The sequence below is a fragment of the Lepidochelys kempii genome, chromosome 3, assembly GCF_965140285.1.
Source record: "Lepidochelys kempii isolate rLepKem1 chromosome 3, rLepKem1.hap1, whole genome shotgun sequence".
In the NCBI taxonomy this organism is placed as follows: domain Eukaryota; kingdom Metazoa; phylum Chordata; order Testudines; family Cheloniidae; genus Lepidochelys; species Lepidochelys kempii.
The window spans coordinates 69,612,704-69,636,587 of NC_136382.1; the positions used below are offsets into that span (position 1 = coordinate 69,612,704).

The 23,884-nt window shown below is 45.6% G+C and overlaps 1 protein-coding gene across 4 annotated transcripts in view; it reads right to left on the reverse strand.

Annotated features, from left to right (window-relative positions):
• Positions 1-23,275, reverse strand: part of RNGTT (RNA guanylyltransferase and 5'-phosphatase) — a 436,222-nt gene extending 412,947 nt beyond the window's left edge. For 3 of the 4 annotated variants that reach the window (XM_073336684.1, XM_073336683.1, XM_073336685.2), the window contains exons 1-2: positions 23,063-23,262; positions 6,871-6,980 (exon numbers count right to left, since the gene is read on the reverse strand). In XM_073336684.1, the coding sequence (XP_073192785.1) occupies positions 6,871-6,980; positions 23,063-23,126 (174 nt within the window). In that variant the 5' untranslated portion in view covers positions 23,127-23,262. Of the gene's footprint in view, positions 1-6,870; positions 6,981-23,062 lie in introns of all 4 variants that reach the window. The other variant, XM_073336687.1, reaches the window with a different exon arrangement.
• Positions 23,276-23,884: the final 609 nt, after the last annotated feature.

Below are 23,884 nucleotides of genomic sequence, written 5' to 3' on the forward strand. Positions count from 1 at the left end.
AACAGCGGTGGGGTGAGTAAACACCAAGTGGCCATCCATGAGGGGAAGGAAGGCACTAATCACCGCCAGGTGGGCTTGGACAGAGCTGAGGGCAAAGCCTGACATTTTGAGTTCCAAGAGGTAATTCTGGAAGTCAGAAATGGATACTGTATCCAGTGGGTGGTGATGGCATTGAGCCCAAAATTTCCATTTTGCTGCATTGCAGGCGTGTGTGGAGGCCCTCCTCCTTTGGGTAAGGACGCATTGCACTGGTATAGAACATGCTTTGCCTTCACACGAATTCCATCAAAAAATCAGGCCGTGAAGAGAAAAAGCCCCGGATTGGGATAGTGGACCCTGCCACAGTCCTGGGTGAGGAAGTCCAGGAGTGCGCAGAGGTGGAGTGGTGTGCAGATGGAAAGTCTGAGTAGGTACGCAAACAAAAACTGGCAGAGCCAGAATGGTGCTATGAGAATGACAGTAGCCCAATCTCCGCAGATCTTGCAATAGACTTGAGAGGAATGGGAGGGAAGGAATAGTGGAGGTTGCCCCTCAAGGGTAGGAGAAGAGCATTACCATGGGAGTCACGGCACACAGCACCTCTGGAACAGTAGAGGGAAAATGTACAGTTGGTGTTCATGGCAAAAAGGTCCCAGCGAGGGGTGTCCCAGGTATGGAGGACAGAGCAGAGAGTGGGATCATGTCACTCCCACTTGTGGTTGAGGTATAGGGTCCTGCTGAGCACATCGGCCAAGGAGTTATGTGCTCCTGGGAGACAGGCTGCTCGGAGTGCAAGGTGGTTGCAAATGCACCAGTTCCATAGGTGGACGGACTTGGAACAGAGGGACGGGGACTTGGTACCACCTTGTTTGTAGATGTAGGTCACTGCTGCAATATTTTCTGAGAGGAGCTGAACATGTCGCAAGCGAAGTAGAGGCTGCTACACATGGCAGGCTAAGTGAACCACCTGCAGCTCCAGGACATTGATGTGCATTCTGACCTCTAGCAGCATCCAAATGCCTTGAGTGCTGTGATGGTTTAGGTGAGCACCCCAACCGGCAAGGGAGGCGTCTGTGGTCATGATGACAGTCGTGACCAGGACAGCAAAGGGAGTGCCAATCAGCACCTTGGAAGAGTCGGTCCACCAGGTGAGGGAGGCCAGAACCAACTGTGGGATGAGCATTTTGGCTTCCAAGTGATCGTTGTGGGGTCTGAAGACCATCAGGAACCACAGGTGGAGGCATTGCATATGTAAGCAGGCATGCGGTGTTACAGAAGTGCAGACTGCCATATGCCCAATGAGACAGAGGCAACAGTGAGCCATGGTGCAAGGGCTTCAGTGTAAGTTTATAATTAGAGCTGTCAAGGTTGAGAATTGGTCTGCAGGGAAGAAGGCTCATGCTGCCACAGAATCAAGACACATCCCTAAGAAGGTGATTCTCTGTGTCAGTATGAGCACCAATTTCTCCTCCTTGATTCACAGACTCCAAGAGCTATGAGGAGAGAGTGGAGAGCACGGATAGTAGAAGTAAGCTCGTCACGTGACGGCACAACTAAAAACCAGTCGTCCAGGTAGGGTTTCACTAAGTAACTTAGATGACGCATCTGTGTGGCCATGACTACAAAGACTTTTGTGAAGACCTGTGGGGTTGTCGCGATGCCAAAGGGGAGAATTCTGAATGGATAGTGGTTGCTGCCCATGCAGAAGTGGAAAAATTTGCAATGGGCCAGGTGAATGACAATGTGAAAGTATGAGTCTTTCACGTTGAGAGCTGCAAACCAGGCCCTCTTGGGGAAGAAGGGAATAATAAATGCTAGCATCACGATACAGAACTTGGATTTTCTGATGAAGGTGTCGAGGAGGCGGACATCCAGGATAAGGTGGTGCCCTTCACCCTTTTTCAGGATAAGAAAGTAGGGGGAGTAAAATTCTCTGCGCAGGAAAGGGCAGGGAACCAGCTCTATGTCACCCTTCACTAGAAAGGTGTCTGCCTCTTCTTGTTGTAGGCGGTATTGACTGGAAGGATCCCCTGTAGGCGTCCAAGTGGTGCCCCTGCGTGGAGGGAAAAGCAAGGAATTCGATAGAGTAACCAAAGGTGCATGATCTCCAGTACTCAGTCAGTGGTGATCTTGCCCAAGTCGGAGGCGAAGAGGGCAAGACGGGCCTCAAAGATGATCAGAGGAATGGAGTTGGTGATGGGGAGCATTGGCAGCACTCGACTCGCAAGTCAAAAGTGAGCCTTCGGCTGTTGGCGAGTATGACATTCGGTACCTCAAAGTAGCACTCTGGAATCCCCATATTCACCACTGTCATATGATTGATATATTTTGTACACATGCCTTGTGAGGTACCATTTTAAAAGTCTTGATCTGTTGAATTGCATGTACTATCATTGTATGTGAAGTTATGAAATATTCTTATGTGTGCTACTGAAATATATTGCGAGGTTGGAAAATGCCCACAGCCAGCCTTTTAGTTGCAAAGGAGCAACTATCACTGGCCAGATGGGTGTTGATGACCCATCAAGAAGAATCCACTCTCCCAGAGGCTCCTTAGTGAGGACACATACGCAATGGAAACTGCCTGACCAATGGGGACTGCCTGGCGCCCATGTCAGGGCAAGGAACTTTCTAGCAGCTGGAAGAAAGTATGAAAGAGGGACAGTGACATCATCACTTGGTCTCACTCTCTCTCTCTCACACGTACACACACACACACGAGAAAAAAATCTGGAAAATCATCAGGAAGACAGATTTTGAACTGGGGAGACTGGTTCCCACATTGGAAGGGAACCCAGCCTGTGTATTAGGAACTGTGAGCTGCCTGTAACATCTATTAGGGTGAGAGACTGTGATTCAAATCTTGCTTAGTCTGTTAAAGTTAGAACTTAGGCTGTGTTTCTAGTTTTATTTCTTAGGTGACCAATTTTGATCTGTAAGCCTGCTACTTAGAAACATTTAAAATTTATCTTTCTGTAGTTAATAAATCTGTTTTAGAGGTGATCTAAAACAGTGTGTTTTGGTTGAAGTGCCCGGGAAATCTCAGCTCAGGTTACCAAGGTCTGTTGCACATCCACTATCCTTTTGTTGGAGCGGCGAACCAATTAATGAGCTTGCACTGTCCAAGGGAGTCTTGAGCAGTGTAAGACATATTTCTGGGGTGCAAGGTTGGGGTCTGTCAGGGTTTCCTCCCAACTCTGAACTCTAGGGTAAGATGTGGGGACCAGCATGAAAGACCCGCTAAGCTTTATTTTTACCAGCTTAGGTTAAAAACTTCCCCAAGGTACAAACTTTGCCCTCTCCTTGAACAGTATGCTGCCACCACCAAGTGATTTAGACAAAGAACAGGGAAAGGACCACTTGGAGTCCTATTCCCACAAAATATTCCCCCAAGCCTTATACCCCCTTTCCTGGGGAAGGCTTGATAATAATATCCTCACCAGTTGGTATAGGTGAACACAGACCCAAACCCTTGGATCTTAAGAACAATGAAAAAATCAATCAGGTTCTTAAAAGAAGAATTTTAATAAAAGAAAAGGTAAAAATCACCTCTGTAAAATCAGGATGGTAAATACTTTACAGGGTAATCAGATTCAAAACACAGAGAATCCCTCTAGGCAAAACCTTAAGTTATAAAGAGACACAAAAACAGGAACACACATTCCCTCCAGCACAGCGAATTTACAAGCCAAAACAAAGAAAACCCAAAAAGAAAAGGAGTGGCACCTTAGAGACTAACCAATTTATTTGAGCATGAGCTTTCGTGAGCTACAGCTCACTTCATCAGATGCATACTGTGGAAACTGCAGAAGACATTATATACACACAGAGACCATGAAACAATACCTCCTCCCACCCCACTCTCCTGCTGGTAATAGCTTATCTAAAGTGATCATCAAGTTGGGCCATTTCCAGCACAAATCCAGGTTCTCTCACCCCCCCCCACCCCCACACAAACTCACTCTCTTGCTGGCAATAGCTCATCCAAACTGACCACTCTCCTTACAATGTGCATGATAATCAAGGTGGGCCATTTCCAGCATAAATCCAAGTTTAACCAGAACAAAACCCAACGCATTTTCTAGCTAGATTACTTACTAACTTTAGAGGAGTTGAAGGGCTTGCATCCTTGATCTGTTCCCAGCAAAGGTATCACACAGAGAGACCGAAGCCTTTTTCCCCCCCTGCAGATTTGAAAGTATCTTGTCCCCTCATTGGTCATTTTGGGTCAGGTGCCAGCTTCTTAACCCTTTACAGGTGAAAGGATTTTGCCTCTGGCCAGGAGGGATTTTATAGCACTGTATACAGAAAGGTGGTTACCCTTCCCTTTATATTTATGACAGGGTGATTGGCTGGTGCCTCTCTCTGTGTGATTCACAAGTGGCTCAAGGAGCATTCATGCATTTTAGCTGGATGTGGGGCTCCACATACTGATGTCTGAGTGATCATAGTGTCTGGGAGTGGTTTTTCTGCTTGTCACTGACATAGCTTTGTGAGAGACAACCCAGGCTGGAGAGTTAAGGGGACACAGTCATCCCACAGTTCCAGGTTGTACACCAGGAATCCCATCACAGTGCGTCAGAGTGGAGGAGGTGGCTGCAGCTGGGGCCGCAGGCACTATGAACAGTGCTGCCTCCATGGGGGTTCTTTCTGCCAGTGATAGTACAGAGGATAGGGTATGTACTGCTGGGGACGGAAGGGTTTCTGCTGCTGTTTGTGACAGGACACTGGGGTGTAGATCCCAAGGGACTGAAGTGTCACCCTTGAGTCCTTCAGGGAGTGGAGTGACTCTTCCATCTTGGTTAAGAAGAGCTTGTCCTCACCGAAGGGGAGGTCCTATAGGGTGGTCTGTATCACCCACAGAAAGCCAAAGGACTGCAGCCAAGAGTCACGTTACATGACTATGCCCATGGCAAGGGAACAGGATGACATATCCACAATATCAACAGCTACTTCAAGGCCAACCTTGGCCACCAGGCTGCCTTCCTCTATGAGGGCGCGAAAGTGCTGTCTCTTGTCTTGCAGCACATCATCCAGAAATTCTGCTAGCTTGGCATAGTTGTTGAAATCGTACTTTGCCAGCAGAGTCTGGTAGTTCACAATGCAAAATTGCAATGCTACTGAGAAGTAGACCTTCCTGCCCAAAAGATCTAGGGCTGCCCAGTCTGGAGGAGTCAATTTCTGCGGACAGGCAGGTTTTGTTGCCACATGCACCACAATGGAACTGGAGGGTGGGTAGGAAAAGAAGAAATATGCCCCCTTAGCTAGGACAACGTACCTGCATTCTGCCCGTTTTGGCATGGGGCACAGGAAGCTGCTGTATGCCAGACAGCTCTCGCAGGTTGCAGGATAGCAGGATGTTGATGGGGCAGCAATGCACATGATGACCCCTGGGGTTGGAGGATGTTCAGCAGTTAGTGGTGCTGGTCCTGCACCTCCTCCAGGGATATGCCCAGGTCCGTGGCCATCCTGTGCAGTAGGTCCTGATACTGTTTATGGTCATCAGGAGGCAAGGGGATATAAGAACATCATCCGGAGAAGATGAAGCAGCCACAGAGACTGGCGGAACTGGCAGTACCAGCTCTGCCTCTGTTTCTTCCTCAGAGCCCAATGGTTCCGGTTCAAGGTCCAGGGCAGAAGGGAACGATGCTTGAGAAAGTGGATAGAGCCATTGATATGAGTCCCAGGGTGGCCAGTGTGGCCAGGGCTTGGGGATACGGCAGGTGCTGGGTCATATGCTAGCAGGTGAGATGTCCGGACATGGGAGTCCGAGCTTCTCCTCGAAGTGGAGGAAAATGTCTGTTCCGGCTCAGAGAGTCGAATGAAGCCTCCAGGAGCCGTCGGTACAGGCAGTCTATGACGCACTATCTGGAAGTACCCCTCCTGGAGCAGGAGCGGTTCATCCACAAAATTGGGTAACTCATGCGTGGCAAGCAGTGGAGAAGGGGGATAGAGCAGTTCAAGATGTGCCGATGGGAGAAGGGGCTCACAGCATCATGGGGTCCAGCGAATTTCTGTGAGAATCTCTGTGAGAACCAAGGAGTGGTGTCCGCGGCGCCAAGTGAACCGATGGGCACGGAGATACTGTCAACAAGCACCCCGGAAAGCATTCCAGGTGGGCGGCCACTACAGTGGTCTGTGGTACTACCAGCTCCTCCATCTTACCCTTGGAGCAAGGAAGCTTAAGCAGTGGTGGGAGAGGGTCCACACGCAACTTCTTACCCAGTCTGGCTTGGGGAGGGAATGCTGCACTTGAAGGCAGTCCACTTCAGGGACTTGCTCCAATGCCCATGAGTGTTTTCGGCTCGCATTCTTGGGCTTGTCCTGGACCATCAGTACCACTGTATCCGGGGCATGGGACATGCTTGCAGAGCACTCACTAGCAGTGAAGAGCACTGCACCGAAGGCTCTGATAGTCCCAGGTTAGACTGTGAATGTGGCCAGAGAGCTGCCTCCATAAGGAGCTTGCAGAAGCGAAGTTGCAACGCTTCCCAGGTCCACACTGAGCGGCAAGATCTTACAGTAAGTCTCCCCAAGACAGTAAATACAACATTGGTGCTCATTGCTCACCGAGAACGAGCGCAGGCACAAAGTCCAGTTTTGGAACTCCGGAACGCAGGCCATAGTCCCTAGGAAGCCCAACCAGGGCGAGGAATACTAACTAATATTTCAGAAAACTATTTACAGCTAACTATAGAAGAAAAAAAAACAAAGAAAAACTATGTACAAACAGACAAAAATGCTCCCGTAGTTGAACAATGATGGGTCCTGCTTTGAGCAGGGGGTTGGACTAGATGACCTCCTGAGTTCCCTTCCAACCCTGGTATTATAGGACTATTTATTACATTTTCTTCAGTATGCATATGTATTTTTTATAAAATGTTAACTTACCTTCAGACTCTTTAAATAGTTGGACAGCATACTGGGATGGAAACGATTCTCTTCAGCAACCTGTTCATCGTATCTTGGTCCTAACATTGTCTTCAAAGGCAAAAACTTCCCTACAGAACAAAATAAAATTTTACAGTATGTATATATACATATACACACAAGTGATTTTAAAGCTATATGCAGAACAGTTTCACAGAGACTCAGCAATAACCTAAAGGATTTAATTAAAACCAAGCTATGGAAAATTTGGCCTGTCTGCCCCTATGCCATGATGGAGGGATGGCCTGGTCTAATCTGAGTGACACTACAACACAGTGCATTAAGTCACAATACCTGGAGTGAAAAGATGGGCTCAGCCCCACAGGACAGGAGCCACTAGTGTGGGGAAAGTGCAGAGATGGCTCACTCTCCAACCTCCCCTTCCCCACTGGGGTGTCTATTCTGCATGGGGCCAGGAGAACCTGAATCTGGCATCCCATCTAGGACCTTCCTGGGATCAACTGGTGGGTTGGGACCCACTGTTTGGGAAACACTGGATTAGAGGAACTAAAAAAAAAAAAAAAAAACCTGTCAGATTATTCAATATTTTAAGATGCTTGAATAGCTCTTAGTTTGATGTAAACTCCTGAACTATGGCACATGAAACAAATTACCAAAGTCTAGGGCTGTCAAGCAATTTAAAAACTTAAGCACACAATTAAGCGCATTGTTAAACAATAATAGAATACTATTATTTAAATATTTTTGGATGTTTTCTACATTTTCAAATGTACTGATTTCAATTACAACACAGAATACAAAGTGTTCAGTGCTCACTTTATATTTATTTTTATTACAAATACTTTCACTGTAAAAAAACAAAAAAAATATTTCAGTTTACCTCATACAAGTACTGTAGTGCAATCTCTATCATGAAAGTTGAACTTACAAATGTAGAATTATGTACAAAAGAACTGTACTCAAAAATAAAACAATGTAAAATTGTCCACTCAGTCCTATTTCTTGTTCAGCTAATAGCTCAGACAAACTAATTTGTTTACAATTAGGGGCAATTATGTTGCCTGCTTCTTGTTTACAATGTCACCTGAAAGTGAGAAAAGGTGTTCATGTGACACTGTTCTGGTCAGCATCGCAAGATATTTACATGCCAGATGCACTAAAGATTCATGTGTCCCTTCATGCTTCAACCACCATTTCAAAGGACATGCCCATGCGGACGACAGATTCTGCTCGATAATATCTTGTGACGCCGGCCACAAAAGTGCCATGTGACACCAAAAAAAATTTGAAGAACAGCTAACCAAAAACTAAAAAAGTAATAGCAAAAAAAAAAAAAAATGTAAAGTGCATCAGAAGCAGGAAGCCTGCTAAACAACCAATGAGACCACTGGACGATCAAGATGCAAAAGGAGCACTCAAGAACGATAAGGCCACTGCGGAGAAATGAAATGAATTCTTTGCATAGGTCTTCAAGGCTGAGGATGTGAAGAGATTCCCAAATCTGAGCCATTCTTTTTAGGTGACAAATCTGAGGAACTGTCCCAGATTGAGGTGTCAGAGGAGATTTTCAAACAAATTGATAACTAAACAGTAATAAGTCACCAGGACCAGATGGTATTCACCCAAGAGTTCTGAAGAAACTCAAATGTGAAATTGCAGGACTACTAACTGTAGTCTTTAACCCATTATTTAAATCAGCTTCTATACCAAATGACTGGAGGATAGTTAGTGTGATGCCAATTTTTAAAAAGGGCTCCAGAGGTGATCCCGGCAATTACAGGCCAGTAAGCCTGACTTCAGTACCGGGCAAACTGATTGAAACTACAGTAAAGAACAAAATTGTCAGACACATAGATGAACATAATTTGTTGGGGAAGAGTCAACATGGTTTTTGTAAAGGGAAATCATGCCTCACCAATCTACTAGAATTCTTTGAGGGGGTCAACAAGCATGTGGACAAGGGGGATCCAGTGGATATAGTGTATTTAGATTTTCAGAAAGCCTTCAACAAGGTCCCTCACCAAAGGCTCTTAAGCAAAGTAAGCAATCATGGGATAAAAGGGAAGGTCCTCTCATGGATTGGTAACTGGTTAAAAGATAGGAAACAAAGGGTAGGAATACATGGTCAGTTTTCAGAATGAAGAGAGGTAAATAGTGGTGTCCCCCAGAGGTCTGTACTGGGCTCAGTCCTATTCATAAATGATCTGGAAACATATTCACAAATGATCTGGAAAAAGGGGTAAACAGTGAGGTGGCAAAATTTGCAGATAATACAAAACTACTCAAGATAGTTAAGTCCCAGGCAGACTACGATGAGCTACAAAAGGATCTCTCAAAACTGGGTGACCGGACAACAAAAAGGCAGATGAAATTCAATGCTGTGTGACAAAGTTCCTCCTCTATCTCGGTGGCTTTTGCGCTTATTGGCGGATTTGCTCACCTTGGAGCTTCACGGCAGCCCTCAGTTTGGCCGTTTTCGTGAACCCACAGTCCAGGGTTTATCAACTCCTCCTGTGTCTGATCAGGAGTTGGGAGGTTTGGGGGGAACCCGGGCCCGCCCTCTACTCTGGGTTCCAGCCAAGGGCCCTGTGGAAGGCAGCTGTCTAGAGTGCCTCCTGGAACAGCTGTGCGACAGCTGCAACTCCCTGGGCTACTTCCCCATGGCCTCCTCCCAATACCTTCTTTAACCTCACTATAGGACCTTCCTCCTGGTGTCTGATCATGCTTGTACTCCTCAGTCCTCCAACAGTGTGCGTTCTCACTCTCAGCTCCTGGTGCCTCTTGCTCCCAGCTCCTTACACGCACACCACAAACTGAAGCTAACTCCTTTTTAAACCCAGGTGCCCTGATTAGCCTGCCTTAATTGATTCTAGCAGCTTCTTGATTGGCTACAGGTGTTCTAATCAGCCTGTTTGTCTTAATTGTCTCCAGAAGGTTCCCGATTGTTCTGGAACCTTCCCTGTTACCTTACTCAGGGAAAAGAGACCTAATTAACCTGGGGCTAATATATCTGCCTTCTATTAACTCTCCTGTCGCCATCTGGCCGGACCCTTTCATAGCTGATAAATCCAAAGTAATGCACACTGGAAAACAATCCCAACTATACGTATAAAATGATGGGATCTAAATTAGCTGTTACCACTCAAGAAAGAGATCTTGTAGTCATTGTGGATAGTTCTCTGAAAACATCCACTCAATGTGCAGTGGCAGTCAAAAAAGCAAACAGAATGCTGGGACTCATTAAGAAAGGGATAGATAATAGGACAGAAAAAATCATGTTGCCTCTATATAAATCCAAGGTGTACCCACATCTTGCATACTGCGTGCAGATGTGGTAGCCCCATCTCAAAAAAGACACATTGGAATTAGAAAAGGTTCAGAAAAGGGCAACAAAAATTATTAGGGGTATGGAATGACTTCCATATGAGGAGAGATTAATAAGACTGGCACTTTCCAGCTTGGAAAAGATATGACTAAGGGGGGATATGATCGAGGTCTATAAAATCATGACTGGTGTGGAGAAAGTAAATAAGGAAGTGTTATTTACTCCTTCTCATAACACAAGAACTAGGGGTCACCAAATGAAATTAATAGGCAGCAAGTTTAAAACAAATAAAAGGAAGTATTTTTTCATACAACAGTCAATCTGCGGAACTCCTTACCAGAAGAGGTTATGAAGGCCAAGACTGTAACAGGGTTCAAAAAAGAACCAGATAAATTCATGGAGGATAGGTCCATCAGTGGCTACTAGCCAGGATGGGCAGAGATGGTGTCCCTAGCCTCTGTTTGCCAAAATCTGGGAATGGATCACTTGATGATTACCTGTTCTGTTCACTCCCTCTGGGGCATCTGGCATTGACCACTGTCGGAAGACAGGATACTGGGCTACATGGAGCTTTGATCTGACCCAATATGGCCATTCTTATGTTCTTATAACTATCCAAAGCAGTGCGGAGCAACATATGTTCATTTTCATCATCTGAGTCAGATGCCAACTGCAGAAGACTGGTTTTCTTTTTTGGTGGTTCTGGTTCTGTGGTTTCTGCATCAGAGTGTTGCTCTTTTAAGACTTCTGAAAGCATGCTCCACACCTCAGCCCTCTCAGATTTTGGAAGGCACTTCAGATGCTTAAACCTTGGGTCAAGTTCTGTAGCTACCTCTAGAAATCTCACAGTGGTACCTTGTTTGCATTTTATCAAATTTGCAGTGAAAGTGTTCTTAAAACTATCATCATCCGAGACTGCTATAACATGAAATATATGGCAGAATGGGGGTAAAACAGAGCAGGAGACATACAATTCTCCCCCACGGAGTTCAGTCACAAATTTAATTACAGTGGAGTTGCAACTTACGCGGGGGTTAGGTTCTAAAGTCAGAGCATAAGACGAAAATCGCGTATAGTCAAAATTACCCTTAAAAATCCCTTAAATTGCCCATAAAGTACAGCATACTGTACATGGTTTCGTGTATACAACCCTGTACAGTAATATGTATAAATGTATAATGTATTACAGTAAGTTACAGTATATAATAAAGAGTATATATGCAAAATATAATTTTACAGTACTGTATTTTTAATTACAGGCGGTAATTACAGGGGATCATCAGGGCTTGATGTTGATCCAGGAGACTGAGGGGACGGAGAGCGAGTCGTAGACTAAGTGGTTGGCTCTGGTTCAGCTTGAGAAGTTGATTGCGTAAGCTCATCTGCTGCTGGTTGTTTTTCCTTGAAAAATATGGTGATCGGCAACTGTCGCTGTTGTCTCTTGAGCTGCTCAAACATTTCTTGATATGGTCTCAAATCGTCCGTTATACTACATGTGACTTTGAGGCTTCGTTCCATAGAGGGATCATATTCAGAAATTAAATCATTCAAGTGTTTCGCTGCTCAGAACACTTCAGCAAATTTATGAAGATTCCAATTTGCTGGCTCTTCCTGTTCGTTGTCATCATCTTGGTCTTCTGTAGATGATTTTATCAGTTCCTCTAACTCTTCATTAGTCAATGTTTCTCTATGGCTCTCAATTAATTCTTCAATTTCTTCCTCAAGGATCTTGACGAAGCCATCACCACCCACTTGCCTGCCACCTGAACAATACATTTCACTTCTTTGTCAATGGTCGGGAAACCCTTAAAATGATTCACACATTCTTTCCATAGGTTTTGCCAACATGCATTGACTGTTTCAGGCTTGATTGCATCCATTGCCTGTTTAATATAAGCGATGCAATCAGCAATGTTGAAGGACTTCCAGCACTCCATCACATTAAGATTGGGATCAGCATCCATAGCGCTACATATCCATGAGAATGTAAGCCTCATGTACGTGGCCTTGAAACAGCGAATCACGCCTTGGTCGAGAGGTTGGAGGATGGAGGTGGTATTGGGGAGGACAAAGACAACTTCACCGTCGTTATGCGCAAACTGGAGTGCCGCAGGGTGGCCAGGAGCATTGTCTACAATCAGCAACACTTTAAAGTCAAGTCCTTTCTCTTCGAGGTACCGCTTGACCTCTGGAATGAAACCCTTGTGGAACCAATCCAGAAATAATGCTGCCGTCACCCAAGCCTTTTTATTTGATTGCCAGAACACAGGCAGGAGTTTTTTGTTCTTGCCTTTTAGGGCACGGGGATTTGCAGCCCTGTAGAGCAAGCCCGGCTTTATTAAATGCCCGGCCGCACTGCCACAAAACAACACTGTCAGACGGTCTTTAGCTGCTTTGAAGCCAGGGGCTTGTCTTTCTGATTTCAAAGTGTAAGTTCAGTTTGGCATTTTTTTTTTCCAGAAGAGCACAGTCTCGTCAGCATTAAAAACTTGTTCGAGAAGATAGCCCTTTTCTTCTATGATTTTCTTTAATTGTTCGGGGTAGGCTTTTGCTGCCTCTTCATTGGCAGATGCAGCTTCACCAGTAGACTGCACACTTTTGAGGCTGAAGCGGTTCCTAAAACTGTTAAGCCAACCTTGGCTGGCTTTGAATTCCATCTCACCAGAAGGCTGTCCCTCTTCAGAGGGAAGTTTGAACAGCGCATAGAGGTTAAGAGCCTTTTCTTGCAACGTATTGCCATCGATAGGCACACGTTTACGGTTCATGTCTTCCAGCCATAAGTTTAAGGCCTTTTCAGTCTTCACTAAAGTCTTAACACGCACCTGGCTCATCACCTTAGCAGTTATTGGAGCACTTGATGCCACGGCTTGATGAATTTCTCTCTCTCGAATCTTGATGGCACAGATGCTAGATTAGTTGCAGTCATATTTATGCGCCACGTTGGAGACCAACATACCATCTCTCAATTAGTCCATCATAGCCAGTTTTTCCTTCAGCGTTGGAACAAATCTTTGTTTCTTCAGTTGAGCACCAGATGAAGTAGTTGGCTTGCGTTTAGGGGCCACGTTATACGAAAAATACGTACAGTATCTTTAAACACTAGAATCACACTCAGCGCGGCGAGATGCTCACACTAGGATAGGCACGTGGGAACCGAGACCGACTGAGGGAACAGCAGATTCACATCTCCCATCTCATGCTCACTCCAGGGCATACGCTCATTAAGTGGAATGGTGGGTGGAATCGCCCACACTATTATCAGGTATCCTGTTCTTTTTCTTTTTTTTTGCCGAGTGCGTATAGTTGAATTCCCGTAAGTTAAATGCGCGTGTGATGCAACTCACCTGTATCGCATTATTTTTTTAACAAGCGTCCTCAGCATGGAAGCCCACTTCTTGTTTACAATGTCACCTGAAAGTGAGAAAAGACATTCTCATGGCACCGTTGTAGCCGGCATTGCAAGATATTCACGTGCCAGATTCACTAAAGATTCATATGTTCAACCACCAGGCCGGAGGACGTGCTTCCATGCTAATGACAGATTCCGCTCGATAACAATCCAAAGTAGTGCGGACCGATGCATGTTCATTTTCATTATCTGAGTCAGATGCCAACTGCAGAAGGTTGATTTTCTTTTTTGGTGGTTCGGGTTCTGTAGTATCCACATCAGAGTGTTGCTCTTTTAAGACTTCTGAAAGCATGCTCCACACCTCAGCCCTCTCAGATTTTGGAAGGCACTTCAGATTCTTAAACCTTGGGTCGAGTGCTGTAGCTATTTTTAGAAATTTCACATTGGTACCTACTTTGCGTTTTGTCAAATCTGCAGCGGAAGTGTTCTTCAAACGAACATGTGCTGGGTCATCATCCGAGACTGCTACAATGTGAAATAGATAGCAGAATGCAGGTAAAATAGAGCAGGGGACATAAAATTCTCCCCCAAGGAGTTCAGTCACAAAGTTAATTAATGCACTATTTTTTTTGAGAGTCATCAGCATGGAAGCATGTCCTCTGGAACGGTAGCTGAAGCATAAGGGGCATATGAATGTTTAGCGTATCTGGCACATAAATACCTTGCAATGCCAGCTACAAAACCGCCATGCGAACACTTGTTCTCACTTTCAGGTGACACTGTAAATAAGAAGCAGGCAGCATTATCTCCCATAATTGTAAACAAACTTGTTTGTCTTAGTGATTGGCTGAACAAGAAGTAGAACTGAGTAGACTTGTAGGCTCTAAAGTTTTACACTGGTTTTTTTAAAGCAGTTATGTAACCAAAAAAAACCTGCATTTGTAAATTGCACTTTCACGATAAAGAGATTGCACTACAGTACTTGTCTGAGGTGAATTGAAAAATACTATTTCTTTTGTTTATATTATTTTTGCTTTCAAATATTTGCACTGTAAAAATGATAAAGTTAGCACAGTACACTTTGTATTCTGTGTTGTAATTGAAATCAATATATTTGAAAATGTAGAAAAACATCCAAAAATATATAATAAATTTCGATTGGTATTCTGTTTAACTTGGCGATTAAAACTGCGATTACTCGCAATTAATTTTTTTAATCACGATTACTTTTTCTAGTTAATCGCATGAATTAACTGCAATTAATCGACAGCCCTAAAAGTAACATTTAAATTCAGCATGGCCAGAACAAGAAAATAGGAATTTAAAAAGTCAGTTTGTAAGCCTGATGATGTAAACACCTGTTCTGGTGGTTTCTAAGTGTGAAGTGTTCCAAAGGCAGCCTTAAGAGAACCAGATAGTGTCAGAAACATCCATTTACTGTCAGCCCTTTTCATTGTAACTGTTTTACAGTAATAGAGGTCTCCCAATCAGCATGGAACAGCAACCTTCTATATAAAATAGAGTGCTTACCTGTGGCTCTGGGACTTTGAGAGTTTATTTTAGAACTGTCAAGTCTTGACCTTATTAAAGAAAGGTCTGTTCTCAGCTATTATTGCCTGGAGGCTCAGGTTTTTAATTTATGAGCTTTTTATTGTTCGCACAACACATCCTGAGTGGCTTTGTAACAGCCTTCATAAGAGCTCTCTATCATTCTCTTCTAAATTTCAATAAATTTTAGGCATTTCATATAAGATTCTGTACCTGTAGTAGTTACTGAATTATGAGTAACCATGAATAGCAGTGTATATATTTCAATTTGCAAATATAAAAAAAAATCAAAAATACGGGTCAAGAAAGCATTTTGAAAAGTACCAAATACATTAAAATATAAAAATACATTGTCTACATTTTTAGATACTGAAAAACATGTAAAAGTTCACTGGGTTAAAATAGCCTTTTTGATTTTGTCCACTTTCATGCACCAAAGCACTTTGGTTGTGAATATCCTGCAATCATAAAATTACCAGAACAAAAAAACTTTGTTAGGACAGAATCAGAGGTTATAAGTGATTAATTAGCCTAGAATAGAGGTTCTCAAACTATGAAGACCACCTCCCCAGCGCCAGGGAAGGCACCAGTTGCCCATCTTTTGGACAGTGGTGCAGTGCTGCCAAAGTGGATCAAGAACTCCGCTTGGTCTGGGGGTCAGCCAGGGGGGCATGGACAATGTGGAAGCAGCTTGTAAGGTCTCCCCTGGTCCAACCAGTGCTCCACTCTCCAGATCAGCCCTGCCCGCCCACAGCAGCACAAGGGTTCTCTTGCTTTCCCATCTTCCCCCCCAGCATCACAGGTCCTCCCATCTTCCCCCTGTGCTCCACTCTCCAGCTCAGCCAGGGCTCCTTCATCTTCCCCTGCGCTGTCCTGTGACCTCCCCACTTCTGCCCAATGCCCAAGACCAGTGAAAACTCCAAATATTCTAGTCTGTTCCCCTCTGTGATCCCTTGGCAAAGCTCTAAGCAGCAGCATAAGCACCAGGGCTGTCTGCAGACTTCAGAAGACAGCATTGCATTGGTATATGTTTAGTTCCAGTTCAGAAAAGTTTTCTAATTCTAGGGTTCCGAAAATCATGGTGGTGGTTGGGAATTGGGGGGGGGATTAAATGAAAAATCAGGTTCTGCAGAAATCACTGATACTCTTGCTACATAATTCTTCAGTATTCACCATCACCCCACTTCAATAACAACATCCACCTAACTTGACATTTTTCTCCTTGCCTTTTATATGGGAATATTTTATTGGATGTATACTGTGATTTTATTAAATGTATATTCAAGATTCTGAAAGAATACGTTCTCAAGGAACATTAATTATGACAGAATTCTGTAAGTTCTCATAGTGTGTTCGGATGCTAGTACTGAGAGTGTCATTCATGTGATGGTAGCAAGACATTGCTGAAATGGAAGGTTTTGCATTATTACAGATTCAGCTGCTCTTTTCTGGCAATAAAGATTAGGTACCAGAAAAGACTGAAGTGTCAAAAGATGACATACTGGAGCAAGGTGATAATTTAAAAAGCATGCCAAGTGTTCTGAGGGAGCTCAAGTATGAAGTGGCTGTACTGTCAGGAAAAATATGCCATCTTTCATTTGAAACAGCTACTGTATCAGAGGATCAAGGGTGGAAAATGATGTGTTTACATTTAAAAAGGCTTGTGGGGTGATTCAAGGAATTATAGACCAGTCAACCTTACATAGGCACCTAGTAAATTGGTTGAAGTAATCATTAAAAATAGAATTAAAAAATACACCTGTAAGATCATGATAGTGTTATGGTGAGATGTACTGGTGACTGCTTGGATCACAAAGTTCTTTGGGACTAGGTGTGAGCACACCCTTCAATTAACATAACTGTGAGGATGAGTTCATCAGAAGTCTCCACCCCCCCACCAAGACAAAAAGGAGTTGTGAACCTCCCGGAAGTTTGAACTAAGTGGGGGAAGGATTTTGAAACATATAGATTGTGTGCACAGGTTTAGGCAGGACACTCAGAAACAGAGACACAAACAGGTAAAAGGAGCAACTGCAAACACCGTGTCTGACTGTGGAATAAAGCTGTGGAGAGGTGTTTAGGTCAGAGTGAAGCCTAAAAAAAGAGTGTTCTCGGTGGTGTAAGCAAAGAAGTTGTTTCCTGCTGTTTGATTCGTTCTGTATTCAGAGACACTGGACTTTGTACATTCTTTGTAAATAAACAAAACTGCATTGAAGAAATACTTATCAAATGAAGCATCCCCAAACTCTGACTTGCCGCTTGGGTCGAAAAGGGGCAACACTGGTTTAAGAAGCTGGATCAAGTTCACAAACAGAGATTGTGAGCTGGTATACCTCTCAAACCAAAATGTAACAAACAATGGAAGTACCTGCAAAATTCAGAAATAACTAGCAGGAATTAAAAGACCTAAAATGGGAGCTGAACATTTCAAAAAAGGAATTAAAACAAACCAATAAACCAACCAGCTTTCTTTGACAGGGTAACATGCCTTGGGGACAGGGGGGAAGCAGTACATGTGGTTAATATCTTGACTTTAGTATGGCTTTTCATACTGTCTCGCATGACCTTCTCATAAACAAACTAGGGAAATACAACCTAGATGGAGCTACTATAAGGTGGGTGCATAACTGGTTGGAAAATCATTCCCAAAGAGAAGTTATCGGTGGTCCACAAATCAAGCTGGAATAGCATATTGAGAGAGATCCTGCAGGGATCAGTCCTGGGTCTGTTCAATATCGTCATCAATGATTTAAGATAATGGCATAGAGAATACACTTACAAAGTTTACAGACGAAACCAAGCTGGGAGGGGTTGCAAAGTGCTTTCAAAGACAGAATTAAAATTGAAAATGATCCCGACAAACTGGAGAAACGGTCTGAAGTAATAAGATGAAATTCAATAAGGACCAATGCAAAGTACTACGCTTAGGAAGGAACGATCAGTTGCACATATACAAAATGAGAAATGACTGCCTAGAAAGGAGAATTGCGGAAAGGAATCTGGGTGTCATAGTGGACCACAAGCGAAATATGAGTCAACAATGTAACACTGTTGCAAAAAAAGCACGAACATAATTCTAGGATGTATTAGCAGGAATGTTGTAAGCAAGACAGAAGTAGTATTTCTTCCACTCTACTCCATGCTGATCAGACCTCAACTGGAGTATTGTGTGCAGTTCTGGGCACCATATTTCAGGAAAGATAGTGACAGACTGGTGAGGGTCTAGAGGAGAGTAACAAAAAATGTTAAAGGTCTAGAAAACATGACTTATGATGAAAGATTGTTTAGTCTGGAGACGAAAAGACTGAGGGGGGACATGATAACAGTTTTCAAGTACATAAAGTGTTGTTAAAAGGAGAATTGAGAAAAATTGTTCTCCTTAATCTCTGAGGATAAGACAAAAAGCAATGGGCTTAAATTGCAGCGAGGGTGGTTTAGGAAAAACTTCCTTACTGTTAGGGTGGTTAAGCACTGGAACAAAGTGCCTAGAGAAGTTGTGGAGTCTCTGTCATTGAGATTTTTAAGAACAGATTAGATAAACACTTGTCAGGAAAGGTCTAGTTATCACATAGTTCTGCCTTGAGTTCAGGGGACCGGACTAGATGACTTCTCGAGGTCCCTTCCAGTCCTACAGTTCTATGATTTTAAGATCTAAAATAAGAAGTGAGGGTTTCCCAGAAAGGGCACAGAGATGACTTAGAGCAGTGGTCACCAACCCGTTGATCGTGATCAACTGGAGGATCGACTGGGAGAATCCCAAAGATCGTGATCTCTGGTAGTGTAGCGGGGCTGCCACTAAGGCAGGGTCCCTGTCTGCCACCGCCCCACGCTGCTCCTGGAAGTAGCCAGCACACCCCCACAGCCCTGACAGGGGGTGCATGGGTCTCCATGCACTGCTCATGCCTGCAAGCACTGCCCTGGCAGTTGCCTTTGGCCAGGAACGGTGAACTGCAGCCAATGGGAGCTTTGGGGGCGGTGCCTGCAGAGAGGGGCAGCGCGCAGAGCCACATGCCCCCCCCCGCCCTCCCTCCCTCCCAGGGCCCGCAGAGGAGCATTGGCCCCTTCCGGGAGCAGCGTGGGGCTGGGGCAAGCAGTGATCCTGCGCAACAGACTGGGAGCCACACGCGGGAAGCTGCACCCCAACCCAGCACCCTGTACTCCCTTCTGCACCTCAAGCCCCAGCTCTGAGCCCCCTCCCAGAGCCAGCACCCCTAACCTGCCTCCTGCACCCCACCCAGCATGGATTATGCAAAGGAAAATCATGTCATAGTAACTATTAGAGTTCTTTAAACATTTCAGTGAAGTCACAGAGGCTTTCAAAAAGCTTTTGCCAAGTTCCCTCACAGGAGGCTACTAAAGAAACTAAGCACTCATGGAGCAAGACGTAAAGTATTGGCATGGATCAAAAATGGGCAAAGAGACAAAACAGAATAAGAATAAAAGGTTAATACCAGGACGCCTCCAGGTTACATATTAGGTCCAGTGTTTATTATATTTATTAATGACCTAGCGATGCAAGCAGTGAGGTTGCGAGATTTGCAGATAACACGGTTATTTAGATTTGTCAAGTCCAGGGAAGACTGCAAGAAATATCAGAGGAACCTAACAAAGCTAAGGGAACGAGCAGGCACAGAAAAATTAAGTTCAATGTTGATAAAAACGTAAAGTAAAATACCCTAAGGGGAAAAGGATTACTCAGATACCACAAAAGGTTCTAAAGCTGTATTAAGGCAGGAAAGTAAATTGGGTGCTACTGTGGACAGTTTAATTAAGATCTCAACTCAATGTGTAGCTGCATTTAAAAAAAAACAAAAAAAACCCAAGAAGTTAAGATGCATTAGGAACAAGATAGAGAACAATGCAGAATTATATATTATGCTATTACATAAAATCAATGGTACAGCCTTATCAAAAATATGATTTGCAGTACTGGTCACTCAAAATATCTCAAAAAGGATATTGCAGAATTAGAAAGCATTCAGAAAAGCGTGACAAAAACTATTAGGGGCATGGGGAAACTTTCATATGAAGAGATTAGGGTTATGAGAAAACCTAAATTGGAGGGGATATTATTTTACAGCTGCCTAACATGAGGTTTCTGAAGCATCTGTGATGGCCACTGTCAGAGACAAGATACTGGACTAGATAACTACAGGTCTGATCCCATATGGCAATTTCTATATTTCTAACTAGATGTTCTACCTCCACAGACCTCCCAAACAGGAAAGGCTTTAGTCCTGAACTCAAATTAACTGCTACTAATCCACTGCACAGTGTCTATCATACACTTTTTTTTTTAAACCCCCTATCTTGTAGAGATCTCGATGTTCCTGTACATCAGCGGTTCTCAACCTGCAGCCCAATCAACACATAGTTGTGGCCTTTGTGACACGTCCTTAATGACATACCGGCATTATATATATTGTACATATGCAGTCTATGTTGTACATGGAGAGCTGTATAGTGGCCCACAAAGGTAAACAGGTTGAGAACCACTGCTCTTATAGCACATCCCCAGTAAGAGAACCAGATCTGATTTGATTCAAAGATTTCACTCACTGCTTCTGCTAAATCAGGGGTGGTCAAACTTTTTGGGCCGACAGCCGCATGGAGGTTGCAAAATGGTATAGAGGGCCGGGTAGGGAAGGCTGTGCTTCTCCAAACAGCCTGGCCCCCGCCCCCTATCCTCCCCCTCCAACTTCCCGCCCCCCGACTGCCCCCCTCCAAACCATCCAACTCCACCCCCCGCTCCTTGTCCCCTGACTGCCCCTCCCAGGACCCCCCACCCCTAACTGCCCCCCGGGACCCCGCACCCTATCCAATCCACCCTGCTCCCTGTCCCCTGACAGCCCTGACCCCTATCCAAACCCCCTGACAGGCCCCATGGAACTCCCATACCTATCCAAACCCCCCTACTCCCTGACTGCCCCCCGGGACCCCCATCCCTAACTGCCCCGCCAGGACCCCACCCCCATCCAACCCCCACTGCTTCCTGTCTCCTGACTGCTCCCCGCCCTGAACCTCTGCCCCCTGACTGCCCCCCGGGACCTCCTGCCCCTTAGCCAACCACCTCTCCCCCCACCCTCTTACCCTTACCATGCCGCTCAGAGTGACAGGACAGGCTTATCTGAAAGCCTGGGAGGTGGGCAGGTGCAAGCTGCACTGCCCGCGTGGCTGTGAGGGAAGGGGGTCAGCGGGGGAAGGGACGGGCTCAAGCTTCCCCAGCTGGAAGCTCAGGGGCCGGGCAGGACGGTCCCGTGGGCCGGATGTGGCCCGCGGCCCATAGTTTGCCCACCTCTTTGCTAAATCCATAAATAAGTACAATGTGAAGAAATGCAGGCAGACAGACAATCCATTTTTTTTAATCCCATGTTGAACATAAACCTGATAAGTAAAGAAAGAATTCTACAAAAGACCTTCAGAAAAAGGCAACTGACTAAAACAAACAGAGGGGCTGAGACTTGCAAAAGTAAACATGATGGAGGGACAGACGGAAACAAACATCACCCCAACTCAGCAAAGTTATGTATGAGGTTAAGTTTAATCGCATGAGCAGCACCTTCTATTCACAGATATAAAATTAGACACAGATTTAAGCACAATGCTGAATTAGAACCTAGAAGAGGAAGAAGTAAGACTGTAAAAAGTAGAAGGGAGAACATTACTTCTCTTTCCCCTTTTCAGTCCCTCAGCTTATTTTTTTATGTTATGGTACAGACTTTTGGGGGGGATAGGAGGAGGGGGTAAAGGGAATTAGCTGCTTATGAAAAAAGAGGAGGGAAGCGACTAGGATAGAGCAGGTTTCAAAGTAGCAGCAGTGTTAGTCTGTATTCGCAAAAAGAAAAGGAGTACTTGTGGCACCTTAGAGATTAACAAATTTATTAGACCATAAGCTTTTGTGGGCTACAGCCCACTTCATCAGATGCATAAAATGGAACATATAGTAAGATTATATATATATATATATATATATATATATATATATACACACATATACACACACATATACACACATACAGATAAGTTGGAAGTTACCATACAAACTGTGAGAGGCTAATTAGTTAAGATGAGCTATTATCAGCCAGAGGAAAAAAACTTTTGTAGTGATAATCAAGACGGCCCATTTAGACAGTTGACAAGAAGGTGTGAGGATCAGCTGAGTAAACTCTTTGCTACAGGGCTGGATGCAGCCTACTGCAATTCAGCCTATCATTTACAACAGTGGAAACTGCTTCAGGGATCTGTACATACAGCTAGCAGCAAAGAGAAACTGATCCCAGTCAGTTTCGCCACTCAGCACCCTGTGAAAAGTTTCTGAACTACTTTTCAAAGAAGGGGAGGGGGAATTAGGTCAGTTTCAGTTTAGCTCTTTGATGATGGAAACAGAAACTGACAAGGATCTCAGGAAGTTAGTCCGTTTTCCCTTTACAAGCAGCTCCATCTGATCCAGGACGACAATTTTTACTGGTGAATACAAGAGCAAAAAGGGACAACTGCTTTACAGGTAGAAGGATTTCTGAGAGAAGAGGGACTGAAGGTTGCCGGTTGCCAGTTCTCCCCCCACCACCACCCCCCGAGTCCTTTGTGGGAAGGAGGTCTGTTGTGCTGGGGGCCAGGGCGCAGTTCTGGGGGAGGATGAGAGAGCTGGGGCATAAAACGGGACCGAAAAGCGAAAACGTAGCGAGTCGCCACTTAGAAAGGAGAGAGGGGACCGAGAGGCGCCGGGTCCCAAGGGCTCCCCTGGAAAGCGCTGGTGCCTGCGACGCCCCACACCCAGCCCCGGGGAGCCGGCTCTGTGTCCCCGCCCCGCACTCAACCGGCCCGGCTCGCGGATGGGGTCGGGGCTACGACTCCTGACCCCACCCGCCCGGCCCTTCCCCGACCGGCACGGCGCCCCCTCCCTCTCGGCGGCTCGAAGCGGAGCGGGGAAGCTGTGGCCGCCCAGCGCCGAGCACCCCGGCCCCGCTCACCTGCCACCGGCTGCCCCCTCCTGGGGCAGCGCAGCCAGCGCGGCGGGATCTTGTTGTAGGACATGGCGGCGGCGCCGCCCGACAGAGCTCGCGCTGACACCCGGGGCCGGGGGGCTGCAGACGCGGCTCCTCCCCACTCAGCGGCTCCGGCAGCCCCTTCCCCGCGGCAGCTTCATTCAGATCCACCTCCACAGCAACCGCCGCTCCCCACAATGCACCGCGGCACGTACGCCACTTCCGCTTCCGGAGCTGCTCTGCCAGGGCCGAGCCGCGGCGGGGCGTTGCTTGGGCGACGGCGTTCAGCGTCCGCGCCTCCCGGCTCCCTCAGGCGGCGGTCGGCCCTGGGGGGTGCTCCGGCTGCGCGATGGGGGCCCGGGTCTGGCAGGGGAACCCGCCCACCACCTCGGTACAGCCCTGCCAGCGAGGGGCGGATGGAGCCACGCCCGCCTCCTGCCCACGGTTAGCGTGTAACTTCTTCAGGGCAGGGACAGCACCTAGCACAAGCCAGCCTGGGCTGTGCCTAGGTGCTACTGGCGTACCAGGAAATGATGGAACAACCCTGCTAGCCTGGAGGAAAAAAACTAGGGTGACCAGATAGCAAGTGTGAAAAATTGGGACACTTTTATTTGTGGGGAGGGGCGATAGTTTCCTGTCTCAGACAAAGCCCTTCATATCAGAACATCTGGTCACCCTAGAAGACACACACACATACACGCTTGCTCTCATAATCCGTGACCTTACTCCTTCCATCAGATTCACGTGTGTGGAGCCTGGGGTCCACACAATCCTATTGAAGTCAGTGGGGCGCCACATGAGCAAAAG